Here is a 25413-nt window from a genome sequence, read left to right as displayed (position 1 = left end):
CTACTTGAAAACTTTTCTTCTGCATTTCTTCTACAGCATTTCATAAGGCTGTAGTATAATTACGGATGTCTCAAAACTCATCTTAGCAATTTTGTAATTTATATTGAAATTTTAGAATATTTCATTCACATTACTATAGTAAAAAGAAAAGATTCTAATTTGCACCGGTTAGATATCACATATGTCCCACAAATACATTACATACAAAGGGCCACTGACACTGGTAGCCACGTCAGAATTAAATTGACTCTTACTGGTGACTGGAGCTGCGTTGTTGGGTGTGTCGGCCCTCAGGTACTGAGTTGTCTGGGTGGAGGGCTGAGACAGCCCCTGGGAACTGCTGCTGGCACTGACGCTACAAATAATTTTTAAGACAGAAATATTTGACAAGTTGGTTTCAATGACATTTTCTTTTCCATACATACAAAATGCACACTGCATTATAACCTATTAAAAGTCCTGACTGGAGATTGTAATAGTGCATGGATGTCTATATCACAGTGTCTCATATTAAAAACATTAATTTCTTTCACTGTGTACAGTTTTATTTTTTTCTTCCATTTCTACCTCCAAATTCATCAAGCCAGTTCATTTTACCAAACTCATTCATAAATGTAGGTGCTAGTTCTCAGGCAGCAGGCCTGAAACTCCTTTGACAGATAGGGTAGGAAACTAGGGATCACCTCTCAAGAAAAAAGACCATACTACTCAAGTGAGCCACTTTTTACAAAAGTAGAAAGTCAGGCCACTTTTATCTCATTTTTGGGGTACTGGGAATCAAACTCAGGGCCACATGCTTGCCAGGCAAGCACTGAGCAACATACCCAGTCCATCAGACCACTTTTAATGATGGCTCCAAATCAAATGGCCAAAAGATGTGAGATATCAAACCAAATCAAATGACAATATGGTCAAATATTGAGATTATACCTGGTTTTAGTCATGTGTATTTTGTTTTTTTCTTCTTTTCAAACCAATTTTTAAGAATTTATGGATGCTCTCGTATTATAGTGATACATGATACCCATTTTTATAGCAGCCCAATTCACAATAACTACATCTTGGAAGTATGTCCATCAACAGATGAATGGATTTTTTAAAAATATAGTAAAAAGTAATAATAAAAAAAATTACACAGTACAGTACTACTTTGCCATAAAAAGGATGTATCTTAAAACCATAATGTTGTGAGATAAGACATAAAGCTTAAATATCACAGTTTCTCTTATATGAGAAATCCAAAATATAAAGAACAAAATAGAAGACAGATAATAAAAGTGGAGAGACAGACCTTTTGCAAATGGAAAGGAAACCAAGAGATGGAGGGAGAAAGACGGGGATGAAAAAACAATTTAGATGTGTTATATACATTTTTCAGCTCCCTGTAGAGAATGTGACTATTATGTACTGGAAATATATACTAATAAAAATAAAAATTAAAAAAATTATGAACGTTCTCAGAAGTCTCTTAGTACTTGAAACGTATTATACCACACTCTCTAAATAAACTAGAAGATTCAGAAGATGGTAGACGCAAACAATTACTAATCCTGTACTTGAGTCACAAATTAATGGTTGCCAAACATATCCTGTCTTTTCAGTAGATAACAAAATTGCCCAAGGTCTCCATCACACATACTCCTGTCTCCAGAACTTAGCCCTTGTCATTCTGCAGTAGTGAAAAAGCAAACCATAGAAATTTAGCATGAAGAATGAATCCAGAGGTTGGGCACAAGTGGTGCAGCCTATAATCACAGAACTATGGGAGACTGAGACAGGAAGACTGCAAGTCTGAGGTCAGCCCAGGCAACAAAACAAAACAAAATAAAACAGAACAACACCTGGGGATATAGCTCAAAGTAAAACTCCTGGGTTCAGCAACGAGTCTCCAAACCAAAAGTCAGATGACAGAATAGGCTTTTCATGCCACTCTTAGCTACAGGATTAGTAGAGTCTAGAGGCTCCAACTTTCCAACTTTTTAACTGACAACATTCCATAAAATGGCTGTACTTTCAAAATATCATTTAAAAATACGTATGACAGAGCACCTATGTAATCTGTAACACTTATGTGAATCCATATCAAGAGCTCATACATAACATCTCAAAAAAGTAAATTATAACATGTAGGCAGTACTTTAAGCCCCTATGCATTTTTTTATATAATCTGTTATCTGTCATTATAACTGAAACACTTCTGGAAATGTTACAATAAAACTTCAGATATGAATTATCCTCCACAAATATCTAGAGCACATCTATGTATAAGTCTTTCTGCTCAGTATACCATGTATCTCAAAATGCCTATCTAATGAAATGCTCAATACACCTTCCTGTAAATTGGCTGTAACTTCAGATTATCTACTTTCTGTGAGACTGTAATAAGCACTGTTTCCTCAGCAACTGTGCTGAAGATACTTTGCAAAGTGCATCATCTGATGAGTTCTAGAAGAACTTCAAAGTGAGGCAGTTACTCAAGACTTGACCTATCTGGGGCCAGGGATATAGCTCAGCAGCACAAGCACCTGTCTGGCAAATGCAAGGTCCTGAGTTCAATCCCAGTACTGCCAAAAAATAAAAAATAAAAAAACAATTAAAAAGTAAAAACTACCTGACCTATCTGAGTATACATGTGTTGTAGGCATGGGGCAGTGCATTACAGAGACAGAAAATATAAACCTTGAAATGATGACTGACAGCACTACTAGGGTAGCATCCTAGGCAAACTATTCTAACACTTTGGAACCTCAAATTCCTCATGTACAGGATTACAATGCTAAACCCTGACAAGACTGCTAAGAAGATTATATGAAACATTATTAAAAGTAAAGCATTCAGCATAGTGCCCAACTCTCAAACATATACTTAGGAATTATTACTGTTTTCATCATAATTATGCATCTTCAATCTTTATAATGATATTGAGCTATAGAGGGTAAATCCTCCAGGCCTGAGTGCTAGTTAAGGATCAGACTAGCAATCAAAGTTGTTAGCAGTCTAGTATTCAGTGATGAGAGAAAAGCATTACCATCCTTAAAACGGGAGGAAATAAAGGACTTCAGGTGGCTTACTCACAAAGTGGAATGAAGAAAACCTGTCTCAGGAGATTTCTGTGACACTCAAATTTATGATGCATGTGAAAGCACAACTAAAATACTACCTGCAACCAACATCACTGACAGCTGAATTAATGCACAGATCCCACTTCTCTAGATCAACTGAACAGTAGATGGCACTCTTGTGCTACCTCAGAACTATTCAGAACATAGAGAGCAAGCAGGCAGTAGTAATGGGTGGGTATATCTGTCAATTCCATTCACTCGGTACCAAGTGAAGGAGGAGAAAATCAGTAATAAGCAAAGCACTATGCTAAGCAGGCAGAACAAACTTTCTTTGAAAACTGAGACTTACTACTGTAAGAGAAGCAAGGAGCAGTCAAGGAACATACCCAACATGTTAGGACCCATACCTTCATAGATATATCATGGGATGTGGGAAATTAGTTTAAAATGTATATTTGCTAATACTTACTAGTTTAAGACCAGCCTGAATTAGTTTGATTTTCACAAGCAAATAAGATTAGTTATGGAAATATTAATTAACCCTGCTTTAGAATCAAGCTAGGATTTTAGGTAAAGATCATGATGTTCTTTCAAAAATACTAAATTATAGTATCTATTTTTCTGTGTAATTTAATTATTTGCTCATTCATTCAGCAAATAGCAATCTCCAAGTTTCTACTAGATGCCTTGTACTGTGTGGGTGCTGGTGATGTAACAGTTAACACAAAGTTTCCTACTCTATATTCCAGTTTGAATTTCATGTTTAATTCCTAAGACTATAAACTCTAATTTAGTGCATGGTGATAGGAGTCATTTTAGTCTTCAGCATGCAAAAAGCCAGTTTGCACAGAACAATTTAATAAGGAGGCTATATTTCTTCCAGTGAAGGTGTTGGGCCTCTTTGGGGGTGATAAAAAGTGGTATCTTTTTATTTTCTGATTTGCCAGTACCATGCAGTCTGTATCACAGTAGCTTTGTAGTATAATCTCAAGTCAGGGATTGTGATACATCCTGCTTTGATTGTGTTGCCAAGGACTGCTTTTGCTATTCTAGGTCTCTTCTGGTTCTAGATGAATTTCAGGGATGTTTTCTCCAGTTCTAAAGAGGTAAGCTAATATTATTTTGATTGGGATCATACTAAATCTATATAACAATTCTGGAAGTATGGCCATTTTCACTATGCTGGTTCTTCCTACCTATGAGGAGCAAGTGATATCTTTTTATTTTCTGATATCCTCTTCAATCTCCTTTTCCAAAGAACTATAATGTTCAATGTATAAATCTTTTATTTCCTTTATTAGATTGCTTCCTACATCATTTTTTTCCTGGCTGTTGTTATGAAAAATGTGCTTTCTCTAATTTCTCTCTCAATGAGTTTGTTGTTTGTGAGGCATTTCTAGGTAAATGGATGCACCATGAGATCATACTCCTAAGTGAAATAAATCAAACACACATGTATAAATATCACATCATTTCCCTCAAATAAGGACCAAAATGTACAACAGATATTGTGAAACAGGAAGAATTTGTTCAAGGAGGAAAGGAAGAGATATTTTTTAAAAAGTTGAATAAAATAGAAGCAAAGCTTTGTAAATAAGGACAGGAAGAGGGGTTGAAGGGAGAAGAGAGGGTTGGGGAAAAAGGGGAGTTAAGATATATCATGTATAGGTACAAACTCCCTACAATGAGTATAATCAGTATGTATATGTAAAATGTACCATTAAAATTAATAAAAGCTAAATTTAATTTTAAAAGAAGAAATAAAAGGCATCCAAATTAGGAAAACAAAACAAAACAAAACAAAACAGACTATAATCCCTAGGAGATCAAGGAAAGTGTCTCATCCCTCCCAGCCTTAGCCAGTAGGGCAAAATGAGTCCCAAGTGGGTCAAACAGAGCCCCAGTGAGAACTCAGAAAACAAGGAATTAATCAATATAAGAGAAAACCATACTTTCACTTTCATGGAAGAGGAAAATGAAACATGAGTTGCTGATATATTCTGAAAAGGACAAACAATTACTGGTATAACAAAACAGGATTTTTGCTTCCCTGTACTCATTCTTCATTCAATCAAGAGTTACTGAGCACCTTATATGTCAATACTCTGTTAGACGCTGTCACCACAGGACCAAATAATGGCAGGGATAGTCAGGTTGTAGAGATAATGGAAACAGAAAAAGAAAATGAAGGTTCTAGAAACACAAGTTCAAGCAACCCACAAAAAAGAAGTGCACTTTCTTTCCCAGTCACAAACACAGTGTGGCTATGCTGGAGATCATTCTCCCCAAGAGAGGATTTCAGGGTGAATGTGAGGAGCAGCTCTGCCTGTCCAAGACAGATGCCCTTGGCTTGACACAGAGACTGAAAAGATCAATCTGCAGGGCTGGGAGAGGGAAAGCCAAACCTGCGACCTCCAAATGTCCCTGGTATGAACAGATCGGAAGCAATTTTATTCTGCAACTCTAAATGAGCTCTCCGTATAACAGGAGACTGGCTCCTGAATCCCTGTAATGAAGAGCCCTCCACTAAGGAAGTCCACAGAACTGCGGGTTCCATTAAATCTCACAGGGTGGAGCCAAGGACTGTAAGGAATACGGGACAGAGCCTGGTGCTTCATAGCTGTAACAGTAGGTTATTACAACACAGCTATTACAATAATGCATCAGTCTAGCTCACGACTGGTCCTAATAGTACAATCCTGAAAGTTATTTAATCTCTTTAAGCCTGTTTCTTTATCTTTAAAACAAGAACATTAAGCCCCCCTCCCCCACAGACTGAGAAGCAGCAGATATCTCTTAAATGCCAATGATTACTGGATGGGATATTTTTGGTCACCACCACTAGTAACAGCTAGTAGGATAGGAAAGAGATAAGGTAGAAAGTATGGCTAGCACAGTGCAACTTCCTGAGAAGAAAAATGGTTATAATGGCATTTACTAACTATAGGTCTATGTTCTAAGAGCTTACAGTATTTTCATTAAAAACTCAGAAAGTCCAGAAAGAGAGAGAGCGAGCAAGCATTCAATGAAATTTAAATTTCTGGGGGCATCTAGACTGACTGCTAATGTTATTTTCTTTAGTGACTCTTATATTCTACTTATATGCTTTCTTAAATTCCTACACACATTTCTGCTACTTTTATCTCCCCTTCAACTGCTTCCCAATGCCATTTCTTATCTATCTATCTATCTATCTATCTATCTATCTATCTATCTAGTGCAGGGTCTCACAACACAGCTAGAACTCGTAGTGATTCTGTTTTCAGCCTCCCCAGCACTGGGATTACAGGCGTGAGCCACCAGGCCCAGACTCTGTCACTGGCTCAGTGTGCCCAGGGGCAGGACTGGCATGGCATGTGGTGCCAGGGATCTAACCCCAGTCCCTGCACTTGCCTAAGCAGGCGCTCAGTCTGCTGAGCTACCTTGCCAGCCCTCCAATGTCATTTCTTCTCCAGTGAAGTCTAAATCTAACTTTAACACCACCATGTACTCAAAATTATTCTGAAAAATATCACCAGAGTACTGCCCTTCACACTTTTCTCTTCTCCCTCAAGTAAAGAAAGCTGACACAGTGAACACAAAGATCACTTAGGTGAAATATGCAGCCAGTTCTCTGGTTCTTATTTATGCCACAACTATGTTTACCTACTTGCAAGTCTAACTGCATAACTGTATTAAAACTAAGGGCTGAGCCTTGAGTAAGACATTCTTCTCCCTCAGTGGAAAAGAGCTATTCTAGGAGGACATATAAGACAAATACACAATAAATTACAAAAGGAAAAGTATACTAATTGCCACCAAAAGAGAAGAGAGAAATAGTAAAGAGACTAATTTGCAGTGTTGGAAATGCAAGGAAATCTGTGGATAAAAGGAAAATATGAAAAAAAGTCCTTTTATTCTATACAGAGCATAGGATAAAAATAAGGAACAAGGAATCACTTGATGGAAGTTCAGTCAGGATATGCTAAGAAGGAGAGAAAAAGTTCAAACCCAAGTCATGAATCTGGGCATGTCTTCCATCAGCAACTGGGAATCATGGAGGAGAAACAAACACATCTACCATTCCATTTTTACTTCTCACTGTCCTGACTATGACATCCTCCTTCCTGCCATCTATGACCCACTGAGGCTGAGACAAGCATCTTTTATATTCCCACACCATAAAATATATATCACAATCATCAAATTTATAAACTCTTGTAATTATGGGTTAATGTCAAAGACAATATCTTTGACACTGTGAAGTATATCTTTAACTTTTATAGAGTTAATATCTAACTCGGTGTATTTAAAAATGGATGTACAAAAAATAAAAATAAAAATGGATGCATATTAGAATCATCTATAAAGCTTTAAGAAAATAGTGATGCCCAAACACTACCCTAAATGATTAATTTAAGAACTTCAAGGAAGGTGGGACCTAAGCATCAGTGTATTTCAAAAGGTTCTTCAGGACCCAAACACGTAAGCACTCAGAATCAATGGTTAAAATCACACTGAGAATCAACAGTTAAAAATCAATAGTTAAAATCATCCAATAAATATTTCCTGGAAGGATGAGTGGGCAGACAGAGAATGATGGAGGGAGAGTTAGGAGGAGGAAATGGGATTTCTTTTAAAAAGCAATAGGAATCTGTAGTACAATCACATCTTTGGGGATAGAAATGCATACTTCCCCAGCAAGAAAAAAATTAAGGGTTACTGGCTTCATAAACTTTTAAAAAATTAAAAAATAAAATCAGACAAACACAAAGATAGTAATTGGGCTATCTCCTTTTTCCTTATTACCCTCCCTCCTCCTATATCTGTGTGCTTGTGCCTGGATTCTCACACATATACAAATAACTTATTTCTTCCTTTCCCAAAAAGGTACAATACCTGTCATCCAGTTCAATCCTTTTCATACTATGAAGGTGCAAAACAGCTAATATTATTGCTACAAGAAATATTACTGCACAACAAACCCCTACACTGATATAAAATACACGTGTAGAAGTGGTTGGAGCCGCATGTACAGGATCATCTGAAATAAAAATGAAAAATATATTCAACTTCTTAAACAAATATGATTTCTCATTTTTTGATTTAAAAATATATCATTAGTATCCTGTTATTTGTGAAAAGATTTCCGCTTCTTTAGTAAGATCAGTTACCACTCAGGTGGCATATAAGGTCACACAATTTTTATGTTTTGGCTATAGTTTCAAAAGTTTGTTTTGGTCTTAGGTTTTTTGAAGACGAGGTCTCTATGTAGTCCTGGCTGGCCTCACATCTGCAGTGATCCTCCTGCCTCAACCTCCCAAGTGCTGAGATTAGAGCCATGTGTTACTATGCCTGGCTAAAAAGGTTGTAAGTGCAACTTTCTGGTGAATAAACATGACAGCCATTCACAAGTGCGACACAAATTAAACCAGTGTATGAAATACTCTATAGCAATGCTATCCAACAAAACTTTCTGCAGAGATGTAAATTTTCTATAGTGTGCAGTCTGACACAACAGCCACTGGCGCCTATGGCTATGTGGCACTAAAATGGAGCCAGCACAACGAAGGAACTGGGGCTTCAAATTTATTTCATTTTAATTAAAGTTAAAAGGTCACATACAGTTAGTAGTTATCATACTGGACAATACAGATCCTTTTATAGTATTAGACATTATTTTGCTTTTAAAGTCGGTTAATTAAATTAAATACAGCTTTATATTATTTTTAAAAGACATAGAAAGAATGCTCAGTAATAGAAAACCAATCTAATGACAGATGCACAGAGAAGTAAACACAGAAGAGACACACAGAGAAAGACACATTCCCACAGGCAAGCCGGGAGAAGGCATACAAACAAGCAGAGCTGGTGCACCTGGACACCCACCTCAGTTCTGACAATGAGTATTCATGGCGTAATTCTTACTGAATAAAACCTGAGGAATCTGAAGTTATCTTAAGTAGATGGCAAATTACTGTAAGGCTCCATGCAAAGGCATGACACACATAATCACTTAAAATAAATCAATTCCATGCTGGATGAGGACTGTTCTATAGGGAGCAAGAGCAGAAGCAAGGAAGAGGACACGAGTTAGGTTACTAGGCAAGTCCAAGAAGACAGTAGAGGCTTGGCCAAGACTGTCACAGTGAAGATAAAAAATAAATGAATTTGGAAGGAGAATCAACAGAACTTGGTAATAAATTATAGTAAGGTAGAAAAAAAAAAGAATAATCAAAGTTTTGGCTTAAGAATTTACTTCAATAATGGTATCGTCACAAAGAGGAAAAAGCAAGTGGGGGGATGAGAATCAGGGGTTTTGCTTTGTCCAAGTTAAATTTGGAGTACCCAGTACACTCCATATGGACATGTCAAGCTGACAGATGTACAATCGTGAAGTTTTGGAGTGGGGTCAAAACAAAAGATAAAAGTTACCACTTTTAAAAACAAAGATATATGAAAAACAAGATTGTTTTCAAAATTCCAAACTTTGGATCAAAAAGCAAATTCAGATTAAAGCAAAAAGACCAAACAGCTTCCTGGACAACTAGATGTGGCTATAGCCTAAATGAGGACATACATGTCCTGTGTGTCACAGGAGGGCTGCTCAGACTGGGTGGGGGGAGGTGAGAGTCCCTGAAGCCTGTGCTGGCAGCACCATACAAACGCTGCACAGAGCAGAGCACAGGGCACAGTTCTGCTGGGCACATTTGTCTACATTCGCCTTATGCTACCTCCAATATCCAGGCTTGCATATGCTATGTCCCCATTCCTACACTTTGACATTTCACCTTGTCACCACTTGGGACTACCCTTTAGGTCTAAAATCAAACACTTTCCTCAGAAAATTATTTCTCCCTCAGAGGAGAGCTCCCTCATTCCAGGTTCCCCAAACCCTCTGTGTTTACTGTCTCATGTAGTGAGCTGTGACATGTTGCTACTGCTGCCTACTCCCCTGCTCATCTCCCCTGCAGCGCTACACACCCACAGCAGTAGGGTGCACTTGTTCACAACTGGTCCTCTGCCTCACTCAATGACCCAGTGGATCACAGAGTCCCAGCAAGTGCTGAGTGGGCAGTTAAGAAAGCAGGGAAGACTGAGGGGGCAAGGAAGAGAAGAACAAGACCAAGAATACACAATACAGTGTATTGCCACTTGCAGGAAACAATGACCTGCCATCATAAAAGAAGTGGGTTAAGTCACCAGAAACTTAAAAGTAAACTTTGGGGGGGAAACGATATTTTAAAAATATTTTTTCTTTCTTCTCAGAGATAAATCCACATGAAATATTCTAACAAGAAGACAATCTCAGGGCCGGGAAGATGGCTCAGTAGAATAAGTGCCTCCCTGGCAAGCGTAAGGGCCTGAGTTCAATCCCTGGTTCCGGAAAAAAAAAAAAAAAAAGACAATCTCAAGGCCAGGGAGATAGCTTGGTAGAATAAGCGCTTGCCTGGCAAGCATAAGGTCCTGAGTTCAATGCCCGGTACCCCCCCCCCAAAAAAAGACAATCTTTCATATTATTTTACCTTTAAGAAAGGTCTTATGCCTCCAGAGGTGATGAACAGATAAATAAGAAGTACACAAGACCACACCTGAACTATTCCTGCCAAAAGAGTTGATGCTAAATCTAATCAAAAATAAATCTATCTGACAGTGCAGGAGAAAAGTATGTCAAAGAGCACCATGAGGATGCAGAATGTGGGAAATACAATAGACGAATGACATAATTTCTTCCTTAAATAAATACTAATAAAGAGTGAGGTGCTTTCTGATTAATATACAGTACATATCAAACAAAAGTGTAGAAAGCTTCATTTGAATCTTTACTCAGGGGTAATTTTAAAAAGATGCTCTTGACACAAGATAATTTGGACACGGAGTACCTATAAGGAATATTAAAGAATTAACTGTTAATTCTGTTATATGCAATAAATCAAAATGAACATGTTGAGTGATTATGGATTTAGATTGTTTAAAAGACCCTTTTTAAAGAGATCTACACTAAAATATTTATGGGTAAAATGATACTAAGTATGACATGTGCTTTAAAATACTCTAACCCTCCTTCGCTAACCTGAAGAGGTAATCCAAGGAAGGATACTGGCAAAACAACTGCTACTGAAATTGGGTGATGGGCATAAGGGGGTTTATCAGAGCATACAGTTATTCTGTAGACTTGAAATTTTCCCCTTAAAAAATATGTCTACTTCCATGAAGAAAAGAATTTATATCTTTTGAAGATATGGTAATTAGTACTAGCTCAGAAGAACAAGATACCGTGATGTGTTCATGGTAGAAAAGGAAAAGAAGGTCCAGCCAGATAGCTCAGCAGACTAAAGGGCCTGCTTAGGCAGAGCGCAGCAGCCAGGGTTCCATCCCCAGAGTGCAGTGCCGCCCTGACTAATTACAATAGTCAATATTGTAATAGTTTCATTTGACCAATGTAACAATCTACAAAACATGAGGAAAATAAATAGCAATGTAGTGTTGCCATTTGACAGCCTGAAAACTGTAAGGCCTGCAAGCTTCACGCAGTCATTTTCATATGTAAATAACCAGTGTTAAAATCCTAATAATGGAGAAAAGGAATAGAGTAACACTTACAAATAGTTCTGCTAGTGTTTTTGTCCAATGCTGAAGTTTTTACTTCTTCAAGTTCTGAGTTAAAAAGGAGATAAAAGATAATTTAGAGAGTTCTTCTTTTCCATTAAAAATCCTTCAATACTATATAACATTTTCTGAATCGCCATTAACAGTTTTGAGTTCTATCAGAACATTACATGAACTACTTAAGTAAAAAAACATATGTTGTTAAGTAATGAAAACTACTTTGATTTTCTGATAGGCAGCAGTACAGTCATCAATCAATAATCAGTCTGTCAGTCTTAGTCAAAGGGTGTTGCTTATAGACGCTCAAGGAAAAGGAGTTTCTGTGATCAAGAAGTTTGGAAAAATTCATATCCTATATTGTATGATAGAGGCTCATAGAGTACATTCCAGAATTTAGAGACTTTGGGGAGCTGTAGAATAATAAAACTAGTTTGAGTCATAATTCCCACCTTCATATTAAAGTAACGTTTTATGCAGTAATGCCTATTAATGATCCTTACAGTACAGACATGTTTTCATTGTAGACAGCTTTTTAAAGATAATCTGAAAAAATCTCATAAATATTTTAGAATCACATATTCAAATAGAATGCTGAAAATAAGTTGGATGACTCTGGAGCTTTTAAAAGAACATCATATAAAGAAGATTCTGCAATACTGAAACTTAAATCTAAAATAGAATACCAAACTATACTAACAGAGAATTTTAATATTAATTTTCATGTGAACATTTAAAAAAGGTATAGGATCATGCTAAACATCAACTGATCATTATTGCTGATAGATAGTAACTGTGTACTGTGTTGGTACGAGCCACAGACCAAATCTATTCAGCTATCATTCTAAAGTCAGGAATGAAACACTACAGCACAGCCACAGCCCACCTCTGTGGGGATTAGGAACTGGATGTCCTATATCCTTGTTGACTGACCATGCAAGCTTAGGTGGCTTCTCTAAGGCTTATTCTCCCATAGCAATAATATAATAACATAGCTAGGTTATACTAAAGAGCCTCTGTAGTCTCCTTTAGCTTTAAAATTACAGGAAGGCAGGTATATAATTGAACACACTAAAACTGAAAATGTACCAAAATACTAAGCTAAAGATCCTAACTGTATTTTTTAAATATCCATTTTAAAGACAGTATAACTTTTTCATTGACACGTGTCTGGACAGTTGTCATTATAACCCACTTGCTAGCTGGCCTCAGGTGTTTCCATAACACTTGGCATAAATTTCAACTAGGAAATCTGCCGATAGGCAGTTTAACAAAGAACCCACAGGCACAGTCTATAAGTTAGTCACGTGGTTTAGTGTCTGACTAGCCAGTCAGCCATATTATCTGAATCTCAGCTTCTCTTCAATAAGTGGCTAGGAGAGAACCTACTGCTGAGGGTTATTATTAAGGAGTAAGTGGAGTTAATGCAGGTTCAACAAGCACAACATGGCAAGCATTCAGTAAGTTTGGGGATTTATTTTTCTTCCTTAACTTAGTACTAACCGATTCTACCTTAATAAACTGAGGTGACATTACTTCTGTGCATTTTAGGGCAAGTGCGTTAGACTACATAACCTTTAAGGAAAACTTGAATTTTCAATCTATGACCTAAGTTGCTGGAATTCTTTCATATACACTGTGATTTCTTGAAAATCAGATAATATAATTTGAAACCACAAATCAGTAATATTTACTAAGCATCTACATGCAATAGTCTAAGTTTTAGGCTAACTTCAATTAATTTTTAAAAGACTACTCTAAAACAGGTATGACAGTCATTTTATAATGAAAAACCTGAGCCCAAGAGTAACTGTATTAATATTCCGAAAAGAGCAGGACTGTCCTTCCAACCCAAGTCCATCTAACTCAGGGCAGTGACTCTGCATAACAGTAACTTACAAGCAAAGTAGAGTTAACACTTGGTTACTAGAAGGCCCTCTCAGATTTATTTTATTTCTTTAACTCTTCAGTCATGTCAATATTATTTCATACTCCTAATGGAAAACATGCCAGCACTTCTGTGAAATGATCTATGAGAGCAAGGCAGAGGCCAAGTGAGAAGCCTGCTATAAACGGTCTGGAAACAAGCTCAGAATTTTAGCTACTGGAGTTCTTTCTTTTTAAAATGTATAAAAAGACAAACTATCACTGAACTTGTTATATCAACATAAACACATTTCATTAAATAAATTCTTACTTTTGTAGCACATTTTCCTCCGTTTAAAATTTAAGACTGTAAAATTTTTTGAAGAATTTACTGTCAAGTTGAGCTGCATTAGTATCATAACTTCAGAATCTACTTTGCCAGTACAGGAAAGCTCGACCCGAAACACTGTTTAAAAGGAATAAGAAAAAATACTTTAATTTTCAGAAAATCAACAATACCCACAAAAGCTCACTGACCATTGTAGATTGATTTTTGCTGCAATAAAACTGAAAATAAGCCAGGGACATAGCTCAGTGGCACAGCACCAATTTGGCAAACACAAAGTCCCAAGTTTGATTCCCAGTAGTCAAAAAAGGGAGAATACATTCAAAACAAACAGCTTTTCTGTAGGGGACTCAGGTCAACAATTTCTGACACTGCCAGTGAAGCGGCAGACCCAATACTATTATGGACTACTGGACTCGTTTAGAATATTTTGCTGAGTTAACATACCTATAATATTCAAATAACAGAACTTAACAAAAAAAGGGTACACAGATGAATGCCCATTTTGTATCTGTGTATTCAAAATGGTTAGGATAGATATATAGTTACATTCTCTTAAAGAATAGAGGGATTTGTTCTAATAGTGTTTGTAAATAGGATATCATGTTCACATCTTGTACAGCAATTAACCACTAGGAAGAATGTATACAATGTGTTAATTATTGAAACTGTCCTACCAATTTGGCTTGAAACTGTCTCATTGCTATTTGTTTCTCTATAAAATTATGGGAAAAATTTAAAAAAAAAACAGTTTTTAAACAGGACACATCTTTAGATCATTATGAGTTTTAGACATTTAAATATTTCATTCACTACAGATATTAAAGTACTGGAGAACAAACAAGACAAAAAGAAACCAGTACTTTCAAATTTTACTCTGATTTTAATACACTGAAGCTACAGACTCCTAAAGCAAACCCTGTTGACCTCTTAGTCCATCAGCACAGTAACAAAAATGACATGATAAAAAGGAAAGATAGCTCAACACCAAAATGAAAAATGTACTGTAAGAACACGAAATAAGAATAAGATTGCATGTCAAAGAAAAGGGAGTACAAACCTGTAAACAAGTATAAGCCTGTATAAGCAAACAAGTATAAACCTGTAAACAAATCTTTTAAATTCTCATCTGTGAATTTAAAAATTACTTTCTGAAGTAGAAACTGGTTATAATTGAAAATGGTAACAAGTGGGTAACAAATTTTAGTGTATATTCTTAATCCTTCAGTTTAAGATTCTTTTCCCATAAATTCAAAACATATCATTCTACTATCTACGTGAATGTATTAGTGACTCAAACATTTCTGAGCTTCTTTACTAGCCTATAAAAATCAGCCAGCATTCCTATGATTCCTTAATGCTTAAGATTAACATGTCAGTTGCTAATAACAGTGAGTAAGAAGGCCAGGAAAAGTCCCACAACACTGCTGTGGCCTAGATTTTTAACTTTTTAAAAAATTCCCATTTATTTAACATCTCCTGTCTTCAAGTTCCTTCCTAAAAAGTTAACTCAAAAGTAGTTAAACTGGTATAAACAAGACAGTTATTGTATTTATTCAGACAAATATTAAGTGTCTATTCCATACCAACTACTACTGCAGGCACTAAGAGAATTACCAGATAACGTAATCCAGTGGTGGTCAAGGTAAGACATGTGTGCCACAACTGGCTGGTTGTAACATCAAAAGCTCTAAAAGGTTTGCCTTTACCGATGTAATCAATTTAAAGACAGTTAAGTACTGGTTTCTATGTGGCAGAAAAAACTTAAAAAGTAACAATGGGAAGGAGAGAATAAGGCAGGAAAAGAGGAGTACATATTTTGCATCATGTAGAATAACTAGGGTGGGTAGTTCACAATTAGGAAAAAAAAAAAAAAAAGCAGATCCAAATACAGAAACTAGCATGTGCAAAAGCACAGATTCAAAAACTGTAGGTACCAGGAACTGCTGGAATGCTGGGCCAAGTGCAGCAGACAAGGGTAAATAATAAAAGACACAGAGCACAGGCTGGGGCGTCTAGAATGTACTCAGCTGAGGAAGGAGCAAGCAGTTAGGGGCTGGATGCCTGTGGACAGATGTGAGCGTGTGATGACCACTGGGGCAGCGTGAGATGTGGGATTTAATCAGAGGTGTAACACCAGACACAGGAACTAGTGTGAAGGCCAATGCCAGCAATGCAGAGAGACAACTGACACAGTTCTAAGGCTAGAAAGCAGGAAACAGTCTTTAAACATGTTACCAAAAAAAAGTATTCATAAAAATTACTTTTCACACCTATAATTCCAGTACTCTGGGAGGCTGAGGCAAGAGGACCACAAGTTCAAGCCCAGCCTGGCAATTTAGAAAGATCCTGTCTCAAAATTAAGAAGGCTCTAAGTCAAATCCCAATACCAACAAAAAAATTACTTTCCACAGCACTTACACATTTTCTATGTATGAGGACACACTACACACCAGTGAACTGGCCATTATAAAGCAGGATGTGGGAGATACAGTGAAAGAATATGCTAACTCTGCTTTGAGACTGGCTTGAGAATCTTACCTGATAAAGTACGTGGGACTTCCCCCTGAACAGAAATGTTGACCTGGGGCATCTCCATAGCCACAAAGTTATCTACTTGGAATCCCAGTTTATATTCAACCTGTACAACAGAGAGAATTAAATAAGGATTCGTGATAACAGAAAGGACACTAATAGCTGGACTTAATTAGGTCACTGATTAATGCATGAGCCTTTCATATATACAAATAATGTATCTATCAAAAATGTTCAGGGGATGGGGAAGTAGCTCAGTGGTAGAGCATTTACCAACACGCTTGAGGCAGAAGCCCCAGACAGCCAAATATGAAGAGCCAAGAAGTTGCAAGATACAACTTATAGATCATATTTATGAATGCTATTTCTAGTTGACAAAAACCAAGCAGGTCTCAAGGCATGAATGTCACAGAATATCTAAGCCAACTCACTAGTCCAAGAACAATAACTGCTATGATTTGGGTGTTGACTGTCCTCCAAAAGTCCATGTGCTAAAGGCTTAGTCCCCAGAGGAGCACTACTGGACAGTGGGGGAATCCTTACAAGGAAAAGCTGGTGAGAGGTCCTTGGATATCCCTCGCAAAATGACTATGAGACTTCAGCCCCTTCCCCTTCCCCTTCGATTCCTGCCCAGGAGGTGATTAGTTGCTCCACCAGAGGCTCCTGCCATAAGTTGCTGCCACAGACCCAAAGCAGGGGGGCCAACCAGCCATGGACCAGAGCCTCACAGACCAGACCCTCTGAAACTGAGCCAATAAACCTTTTTTCTCTATAAACTGATTACGTCAGGTATTTCATTGCAGAAAGCTAACACAACTACTAAGAAAATTTGTGTTTGGATCACATTCAGACTTTCACCATTCATGTAATTCAGAATCTACTTCTAACATGTCCTAGAACACCAATATTAACTATTACTATTGCACCTACTCAGTGTAACTTACTAGACCCAAACAATATCAATAACTATGGCCCTATTGCTACTTAGAATTCATGGGAGAAAAAGCTTGAACTACAGTGCAAAAGCTGTAAATCAAAATAGCTACCTCCACCAAGATCTTCAGTAAGGCCTGTATTTCCTAGCATTCTTTATCCTGCCATGCAATCTTAATTAACGATACAGACACTCCTTCTTTAACGAACATGGTATCATCCTGCAAGTAGGTTATTAAATGAACTGATTGCTAAATGAGGAATTGTATATACCATGTACATTACAACATTCCGAACAAAGAAATGATCAACCAGCCAAATAGCTCAGTGGATTAAAGCACCTGCAAGCAGGCACAGGGGCTGGGGACTCGATACCCAGGCATGCCGTGCCAGCCCCATCCATCTCTAGGGCACACTGAGATGGCGACTGAGACTGGTCAGGGTAGTACGCACCCGTAATCCCAGCTCTTGGGATGTTGTAAACAGGAGAATCACTACAAGTTTGATCTAGTAGTGAGACCCTGAACATCCTGTAGAACCTTCCTGAAAAATACCAAAAAAAAAAAAAAAAAAAAGAAATGAAATGATCAAAGAAACTCCAACTTGATAGCTTTGCTTTTATTTGCATAAATCTTACATGTAGTACTGTAATGTACAACAGAACATAAGATGGCAGCACTATACAGTACAATTAGCAAAAATGACAGTACTGTAGAAACGAGGTATACAGTACAAAAAAAGATAATGAGGCTCTACAAACAATATGCAAAGAATTATACTCAAAAAAAAGATGATTCATAAATCCAAACTATGGTTTCTAGTCAAAATATCATGCTTTGGTCCTAAATCTGAATAGTGATTAAACAAGTAGGTAGTTAAATAAGGCATAACTGTAGTAGCTTTCTCCCATTCAGTGACCGGTGCGGTTCTGGTAGAGGACTAGGACAGACAGAGCAATAGGGCAGTGAGATGGAAAAAGAGTGGGAAGAAAGAGCTACAGGAAAGTATTCTTTAGAAGCTTACATGAAACATGTGCACTCTATTGCACGTCTTTTCCAAGTCTGCAAAATGATGTATGACAGACAACAAACATGTCTGTCAACTGACCAATAAAGAAAATGTGGTGTATATACACACAATATCCGTCAGGCTGGAGTTTCTTTGATCATTTCTTTGTTCTGAATATTGTAACGTACATAGTATATACAATTCCTCCATACTTCCCCACAGAATAGAATACCCTATTTTAAAAAATAATAAAATCCTGTCATTTGCAACAACATGAATGAAATTACAGATCAATACAGTAAGTGAAATAACTCAGAAACAAACAAGTACTGCATGATCTCACTCAGATTTGTTGATTTCACAGACACAGAGAAAAGAATGGTCACTACCAGAGGCTGGGAGGGGAGAAAGAGAAAATGGGGAAACGTTGCTCATGAATATATAAGGGTAAGTTCTGGTGTTTCAATGCACAGCAATGATAATACATATGACAAACAGCTAAAAGGAAAATAATTTAATGTTTTTATCATACTCAAATAATAAATGTTTGAGAAGACAAGTACATTTATGAGTCATGGTGATGCTTGTAGCTGAGATGCAGTGATCAATTAAACTACTTTTCTTCCTCTCCAGCCCAGCCGAGAATACTTGTTTTCACATTTCTACAGCCTCTGCCTCAAAAAACATTAGTGATACAAACTTTCAAGTGTTTCTCTCCCTTTTCCTTTGAAAGGAAACACCATAACTGCCGCTTACTCTACTCCAGCTGTTCAGACCCTGGTGGAGATGGTGTCCTGGAGGAGCCCTCACACTGACCTCTGGATGCAGGCAGGTCCCCTCTTTTCCATACTCTTTCCCACTCCAAACCTCCTAGACCTTACTGAATCTCCACCTACTGTCTCACTCTCAGACAATGTTCTTGTTCCTTTCAGCAGCAATGTTTCTCCTGTCCTGTTTTGTTTTGTTTTTTTAATTTGTTTAAGCACAGGTAGATCTATTAGAGTAACTAAAACTAACATTTCCACTCCAGTCCCAAGGAAAGATCTATTCTCCTCTTCCAATGATATTATCTGACTCACTTAGAAGACAAGGTTCAGGCCATAACCACTGAAGAGATCTCATCATCAACCCCTCTTTTTTCCTTTACCTTTAATCTGTCCCATCTGTCTAATTATCTCCTAGACATTTTTACCTAATAATCCTATAGCCCTCAAACTTAACAGATTCAGGCCCAAATTTATTACATTTCCCTAAATCTGCTCTAGAGTCTCTGTTATTCTAGGTCTCAGTTATTGCAACCAGAGGAGTGCTGCCCAGGGACCAGAACCCCTAAGTGAGCAGGGAAAGGATATCAAAGAAGTCAAGAGCCCTTGCTTCAGTGCTACAGGCAGCAGACAAGACCTGCAGCAGAGCACATGAGCACAGCAAGTGAGAGGGGACGAAATCGGCTTTGAGTGGAGTCCAGCAGATGGAGACAAGCGGGAGTGGGACAAAAGGGCTGTGCAGGTTTCCACAAGGTAACCTTTGGCCACACCAGCTGCTGGAACGTAAGATCACTGTGGAAGCCGACTTTTGCCCATTATACCCTTTCTGAGAGACTGTGTCAGTATGGGGCATTTACAAGGCAATTCTCTTAGGATACCAATTTTAAAGTTACAGTTTCTGGGATCAGAAAAGAAACTGACAGAAACAAGAGAAAGAGAGAGAGAGGGAGGGAGGCCTTTACATTTCCCTAAATTTAGGGAACCCGATTTCCCTAAATTTAGGAATCGAACCCAATTTCCTAGAGAGAGGGAAGGAGGAAGGGTGGGAGGACAGGAGGGAGGGAGGGAGAGATAGAGAAAAAAAGAGGAGAGGAGAGGAGAGGAGAAGAAAAAGAAACTACCAATTACTGAAGTCCAATCATTTTCTAATTCAGTATGTATCGATCTTTAAAGTACCTCATCAATTAGTCCTTGAAGAAATGTGTGTTCACAAGCTAAATTTATAATCTACTAGAATGAGGAATTTGAAAACAGCTGTTTATCAGGAAAAAATAAGCCAAAACACTTCTGAAACTAGAGAATATAAATATTTGAGTAAGCTAAAAAATAAATATTTTTGTAATTTTCCCTTACTTGGAAATAAATTGCAACTGCAAATAGGCAGCTGACGCGTAAGGCTATTTCCTTCTGGAACACAGACAGTACATATTTAAAGTGAATACAGTTGGTGGCAGCCAGTTTCTCTGAAATTCTCAAGAGTATTGTCTTTCTTCTAGAAACCTCACTCCACAGGGGACAGACACAGCAGTCTAGCCCCCAGGGTAGCTGTCAAAACTCTGGCAAGCTCCATGCAGACTCTCTTTGACAATGATGAGGACCCAGAAAGCACAGAAAAGGTAGAGAGTGAGCAATTCTGCTATATCTTGGCATATTTTTATCTTTGGGCCATACAAATCAGCTACTGATACTTGGAGCTGTGTTTCTTTCCTGGATTTTGGGGAATGTTCTGTCCAAAACATCCACTGATTTGCCTTAAAAAAAGCTTAATGACTAGCCAGAAAAGATCCTTGTATTAATTGCTATCAAGCTGGAGGTAGAACTTTGGTATCAATTCTCTTTCACAAGGCCATATTTTTTTTTTAATGTGTAAAACTAATGTCAAAATATCTACAATGTTAAACTGACATTCCATAGAGTCTGGACAACTTTGAAAGCAAGTATTTTGTCTTCTGGTAAGATTTTAAAAGGCAAGAACTAAGAGTTTCTGATAAAGTGTTAGAACTTGGGCACTGCGACATTCCTTCTGAAAGTTCATGACTGCATCTCAAAGTCAAATAATTCAGTGAAGAACTCATTCTTTTTAAATGACCTTCCCATTTCAAGTCATCTCTACCTCCTGATTCTGCTGCCCCTACTACTAGATCAAACAAGTTTCCCTCCAAATCTGGGTCTTCGTTTCCTCTCATATGAACTGATCAGTAAACCAAAGTTTAACTATGTAAGAAAGTACCATTTGACCATTTGAAGGCAGGAAAAGTGCAACTCTAAATGAAAGAGCACAGCGATCTTACCAGGAAGATGCTGTTCAGTACTCTGCAAACAACATAAGAGTACACAGTATGTTATTTAAGACACACATACACTCAAGCAAACACAGATGTTTAGTGATATAGAAACTATCTCTACAAGAGGAGACTAGAATCAGGCGAGTCTTAACTCAGGGAAGAACTGGGTGGTTAGATTGCTTAGAGATGACCTCAAAAAGATGCAAAAGACATGCTTCATTAACTACCCTTTACGTCTTTTGAATTTGTACCATGTCCATACAATGCCAACTCGTAAGATTTATTTTTGAAATGAACAAATTTCAATAAATCAAATGTGCTAAAATCATCAGATATCATGGACTACAACTATAATTATGGGCTGCACTGGTGATTGAAACCTGAAGCTACATTAACACATACAGAGCCTAGCTTCTGACTATAGGTTTTTACTATAAAACACTGTGCCATGAAGATGGTTATTTTCCCCTAAATTTTTATATGTTATGAACAAACCTGTCAAACTGGTTCAGCTATATAGTCAATCTACGAATTCTATTTATTTTTCTAAGCTTACAACCTCACTGTATCTCCAAATAAAACACCTGAAACTTTTATGTGCAAACCTACAATTGCATATACCCCGTCGATATTTGGCACTTTAGAAAGAGGGAAACTCCCCTCCCCTAAAGCAACACACTCAATTCTGAATCACTCTTAACTGCTCAGAAATTCTTCTTATAGAGCTGGTCACTGTGCCTGCCTGCTATCCACTTTCTGCACAGCAGCTCAAGAAACACCTCTGAGTAGTTCAGCATCTGGGAGGCAATAGAAAATCAACCTTTACAATATTCTTCAAGTATGACAAAAGCTGTAAGACAGGAGAGGGGCACTGTGGGAAAAGAAAAAGTACCTGGAGCCTTTTGTGGCAGCTAGAAAAAAAGACAACACAACAGGAATTAGTTGGGTAAAGGGTCCATAACACAGCAAAGTGAAGGGACACAGGGCATGCAAGATACTGCCAGGTAAGACAAAATGGCACCCAAAAACTTGCTATAAAAAAAAGAAAGAAAATGGCAGGGACAAGATTATAATGGTTTCCTAATTTGAAATCAGAACTTCATTCTGTGGGCATCAGGGAGCTATCAGGTGTCTGTGTAAAAGGTCCAGAAGAGGTCAGTCCAGTGGCAATAGATCTAGGTAAGACTTTCCTTATCTGGGAGAAAACAATAAAGATTCAAATTAGAATCAGGCACTGAGTGGAGTTCTGAGAGAGAAAGAAAATAACTTTTAGATGTAATTAAGAGAAAGAAGCCAGGATCTCTTCTAGGCTCTAGCCTAGACATACAGATATAAGGTGATAACCGCCAACAAGTCAAAGAACTTCCGCCTTACCAGAAATAGCCACCTAGCAGCAGAGGTCCACATGTGCACCAACGATGACACATGACGTATGCCACAGTAGGCTAAGCAATGTAGTCTAACAGACAACGTACTCCTGACCCAAGACGCATCATGTCCACAGCACTACCACTCCAAACATACACATTTATGTGTGACCTTCAGTCTACTCTCTTTCATGATTCCTCTTGTAACAGGGTCCTAAACCCAAACACTCAGTATCAGCAACATGAGAGCCCCAAAACTCACTCCATATAATAACAAACAATGTGTAGTTTTTACAAAGGAAAGAGTAAAACAGAGTTAAATTTTGTTCAAAATCAACTACCACTTCATGCCTTGCCTTTTTATTCACAAATCATAAACCTATACCAGGAATCATAAACTTTGTCCAGGAATTATTTCTATAATATATCAGCATTCTTTTTTTCTAAGTGTATCCAGAAATATTCATGCCCTGCAAGGTCAGTAGAAAACTACAGACTAGAATCCACTATTAAATCTTTCATTATTTCAAAATATATGTTAACTCTTTGTTTTCATAATTGTCAATATCAAAAGTACAAATAGTGAAAAGGAATTAACCATCAGAGCCAGGGAGATAAGCACAGCGGTCTAAGCACCTGCCTGACAAGCACAACACAGACCTGGGTTTGATCCCTGGTACTGCACGTGGTGTTGGCCCCGCGCAGTGTCAGCCACCAAAAATGGGTATGGGGCATACGCCTGTAATTCCAGCACTGGGGAGGCTGAGGCAGGAGAATCACTACAAGCTAAGCTGGGTATCAAGACCCTGTACCAAATAAAGATTTTCTTAAAAAAAAAAGAATTAACCATCAATATTTTTGGAGGAAATAAGCTTTTCTGCTCCCAACATAAGTCACAGAACATTGGATCTCAAGAAATAGAAGGGAACTTAAAATTCAAGACCAGTCACTCTCTACAAATGTTTGAATTTCTTCTACAACATTCCATCAAATGGCTAGCCACTGTAGGTTTGACTTCCTTCAGAGGAAACACAACTCTGTTCCTGGGATTGGTTGAAAAGTGAAATGTAGTTGTAAACACAGAGGTAAAAACAAGTGGCTGAAAGGGTGATGTGGAGTGGGAGTTTAAAAAAAAAAAATTAGCCATATATTGCATTGAAAAGTAATTATGTAGCAGACATTTCAACAGACTCTTGATGAGGAAGGGAGGAACAGGAGAGCGAGGTAAAGAAGGGCACTTATGGTCTATTAACCCTTTGCTGAACTCTCTCATATCTGCCACTTTATACAGCAAACATATAGCAATTCCAGGTCTATCACATCCAGGCATACACTGCCAATCACACTAAAATTGAGTATTATGGTTTAAATTAAATTTTTAGAAATTTTCATTGGCTTAGTAGCTATAATAGCATTCCTATCACTGAAGCAAATTATATGACACCTGAAACTTAAAGGAAGACAGGTTTATTTTGGCTCTTGGTCCCAGTGAATTTAGTCCATGGTTGGCTGGATCAAAGACAGAAACAGCATGGCGGAACGCAGGATGGTGGAAAGCTGCTCACATGGCAGCCAGCAAACAGAGAGCAGGGAGGAGCCAGGGATGAAATACACCCTTTCAGTTCATGCCCCAGTGAACTGATGAATGAATCCACTGATGAATACAGTGTCCCCATGATCCAATCACCTTCCACACATATCAGACATTCTAGATCTAGATAATAACAGATTAATAAATATTTACTCTGCCTAGAACTAATACTGTTAGATAAAAATGGCAAAGATAAGTATCTACAACAAATATTGCATCTTACCCAAGGAACCAGCCTAGGGGTACTAACATAATATTTCTTTGAATTGAGCTGAAAACTTTTGCTCCCTCTTGATGAAGGAAATTAGAGACTACTAGTTCCCACCCAATACCCTGTCTTTCTTTAATAACAGAATGTTGGTTTGTTATTGGACACATTGCCATCCAGCTAAGACCACATTCTTTTGCTTCCTCTGCAGATAGCTGTGGTCATATAACTAAATTTTGGCCATCAGATATAAGAAGCATTATGTACAATTTTTAGGGAGTCTCAATTTTTTAATTAATTTTATTGAGAAACAAACAGCAATGAGACAGTTTCAAAACCAGTTTGTAGGACAGTTTCAATAATTAATTCATTGCATATTGTTGTCTTCTTAGTGGCTATTCACGGTACAAGATGCAGACATGATATCCTGTCCAAACACTATTACTACAAATCTTTCTTCTCACTGAATTAAGAGAAAGTAGCTGTATATCTACACTAACTATTTTGTATATACAGATACAAAATGGTCCTCATACGTACCCCCTTTTTCTGTTTAGCTTTGTTAGAGATGGGTATTCCATTGCCATTTAAATATTGCAGGTGTGTAAATTCAGCAAAATAATCTAATATAGTCCAGTAGTCCATAATAGTAGTGGGTTATCCACAGGACTGGCAATGTCAGAAGTTGTTGACTTGAGCCTTTTACAGCTCAGCATATCAATATGACTTTACTTTTCATACCTCGTTTTTATACTTTTTGCTGGATGGTTTAGACCAAGATAGGGGCTGGTGAGATGGCTCAGTGGTCTAAAGCACCTACTTAGATACAAGCTTAGCAAAGCACAGGGACCGTGGTTCAATC

At 37.6% G+C, this 25413-nt stretch overlaps 1 protein-coding gene across 2 annotated transcripts in view; it reads right to left on the bottom strand.

Moving 5' to 3' along the window:
• Ryk (receptor-like tyrosine kinase) overlaps window positions 1-25413 on the bottom strand; it is a 67936-nt gene that overhangs the window by 31165 nt on the left and 11358 nt on the right. For both annotated transcript variants that reach the window (XM_023706531.1, XM_023706523.1), the window contains 5 exons: window positions 16402-16501; window positions 13846-13980; window positions 11646-11699; window positions 7941-8085; window positions 255-355 (listed from right to left, as the gene is read on the bottom strand). In XM_023706531.1, the coding sequence (XP_023562299.1) occupies window positions 255-355; window positions 7941-8085; window positions 11646-11699; window positions 13846-13980; window positions 16402-16459 (493 nt within the window). In that variant the 5' untranslated portion in view covers window positions 16460-16501. The remainder of the gene's footprint in view (window positions 1-254; window positions 356-7940; window positions 8086-11645; window positions 11700-13845; window positions 13981-16401; window positions 16502-25413) is intronic.

The sequence above is a fragment of the Octodon degus genome, unplaced genomic scaffold (assembly GCF_000260255.1).
Source record: "Octodon degus isolate 3935 unplaced genomic scaffold, OctDeg1.0 scaffold00008, whole genome shotgun sequence".
NCBI lineage: Eukaryota > Metazoa > Chordata > Mammalia > Rodentia > Octodontidae > Octodon > Octodon degus.
The sequence above is the reverse complement of the archived record's forward strand: the minus strand, read 5'-3'. Positions and strand labels throughout refer to the sequence as shown.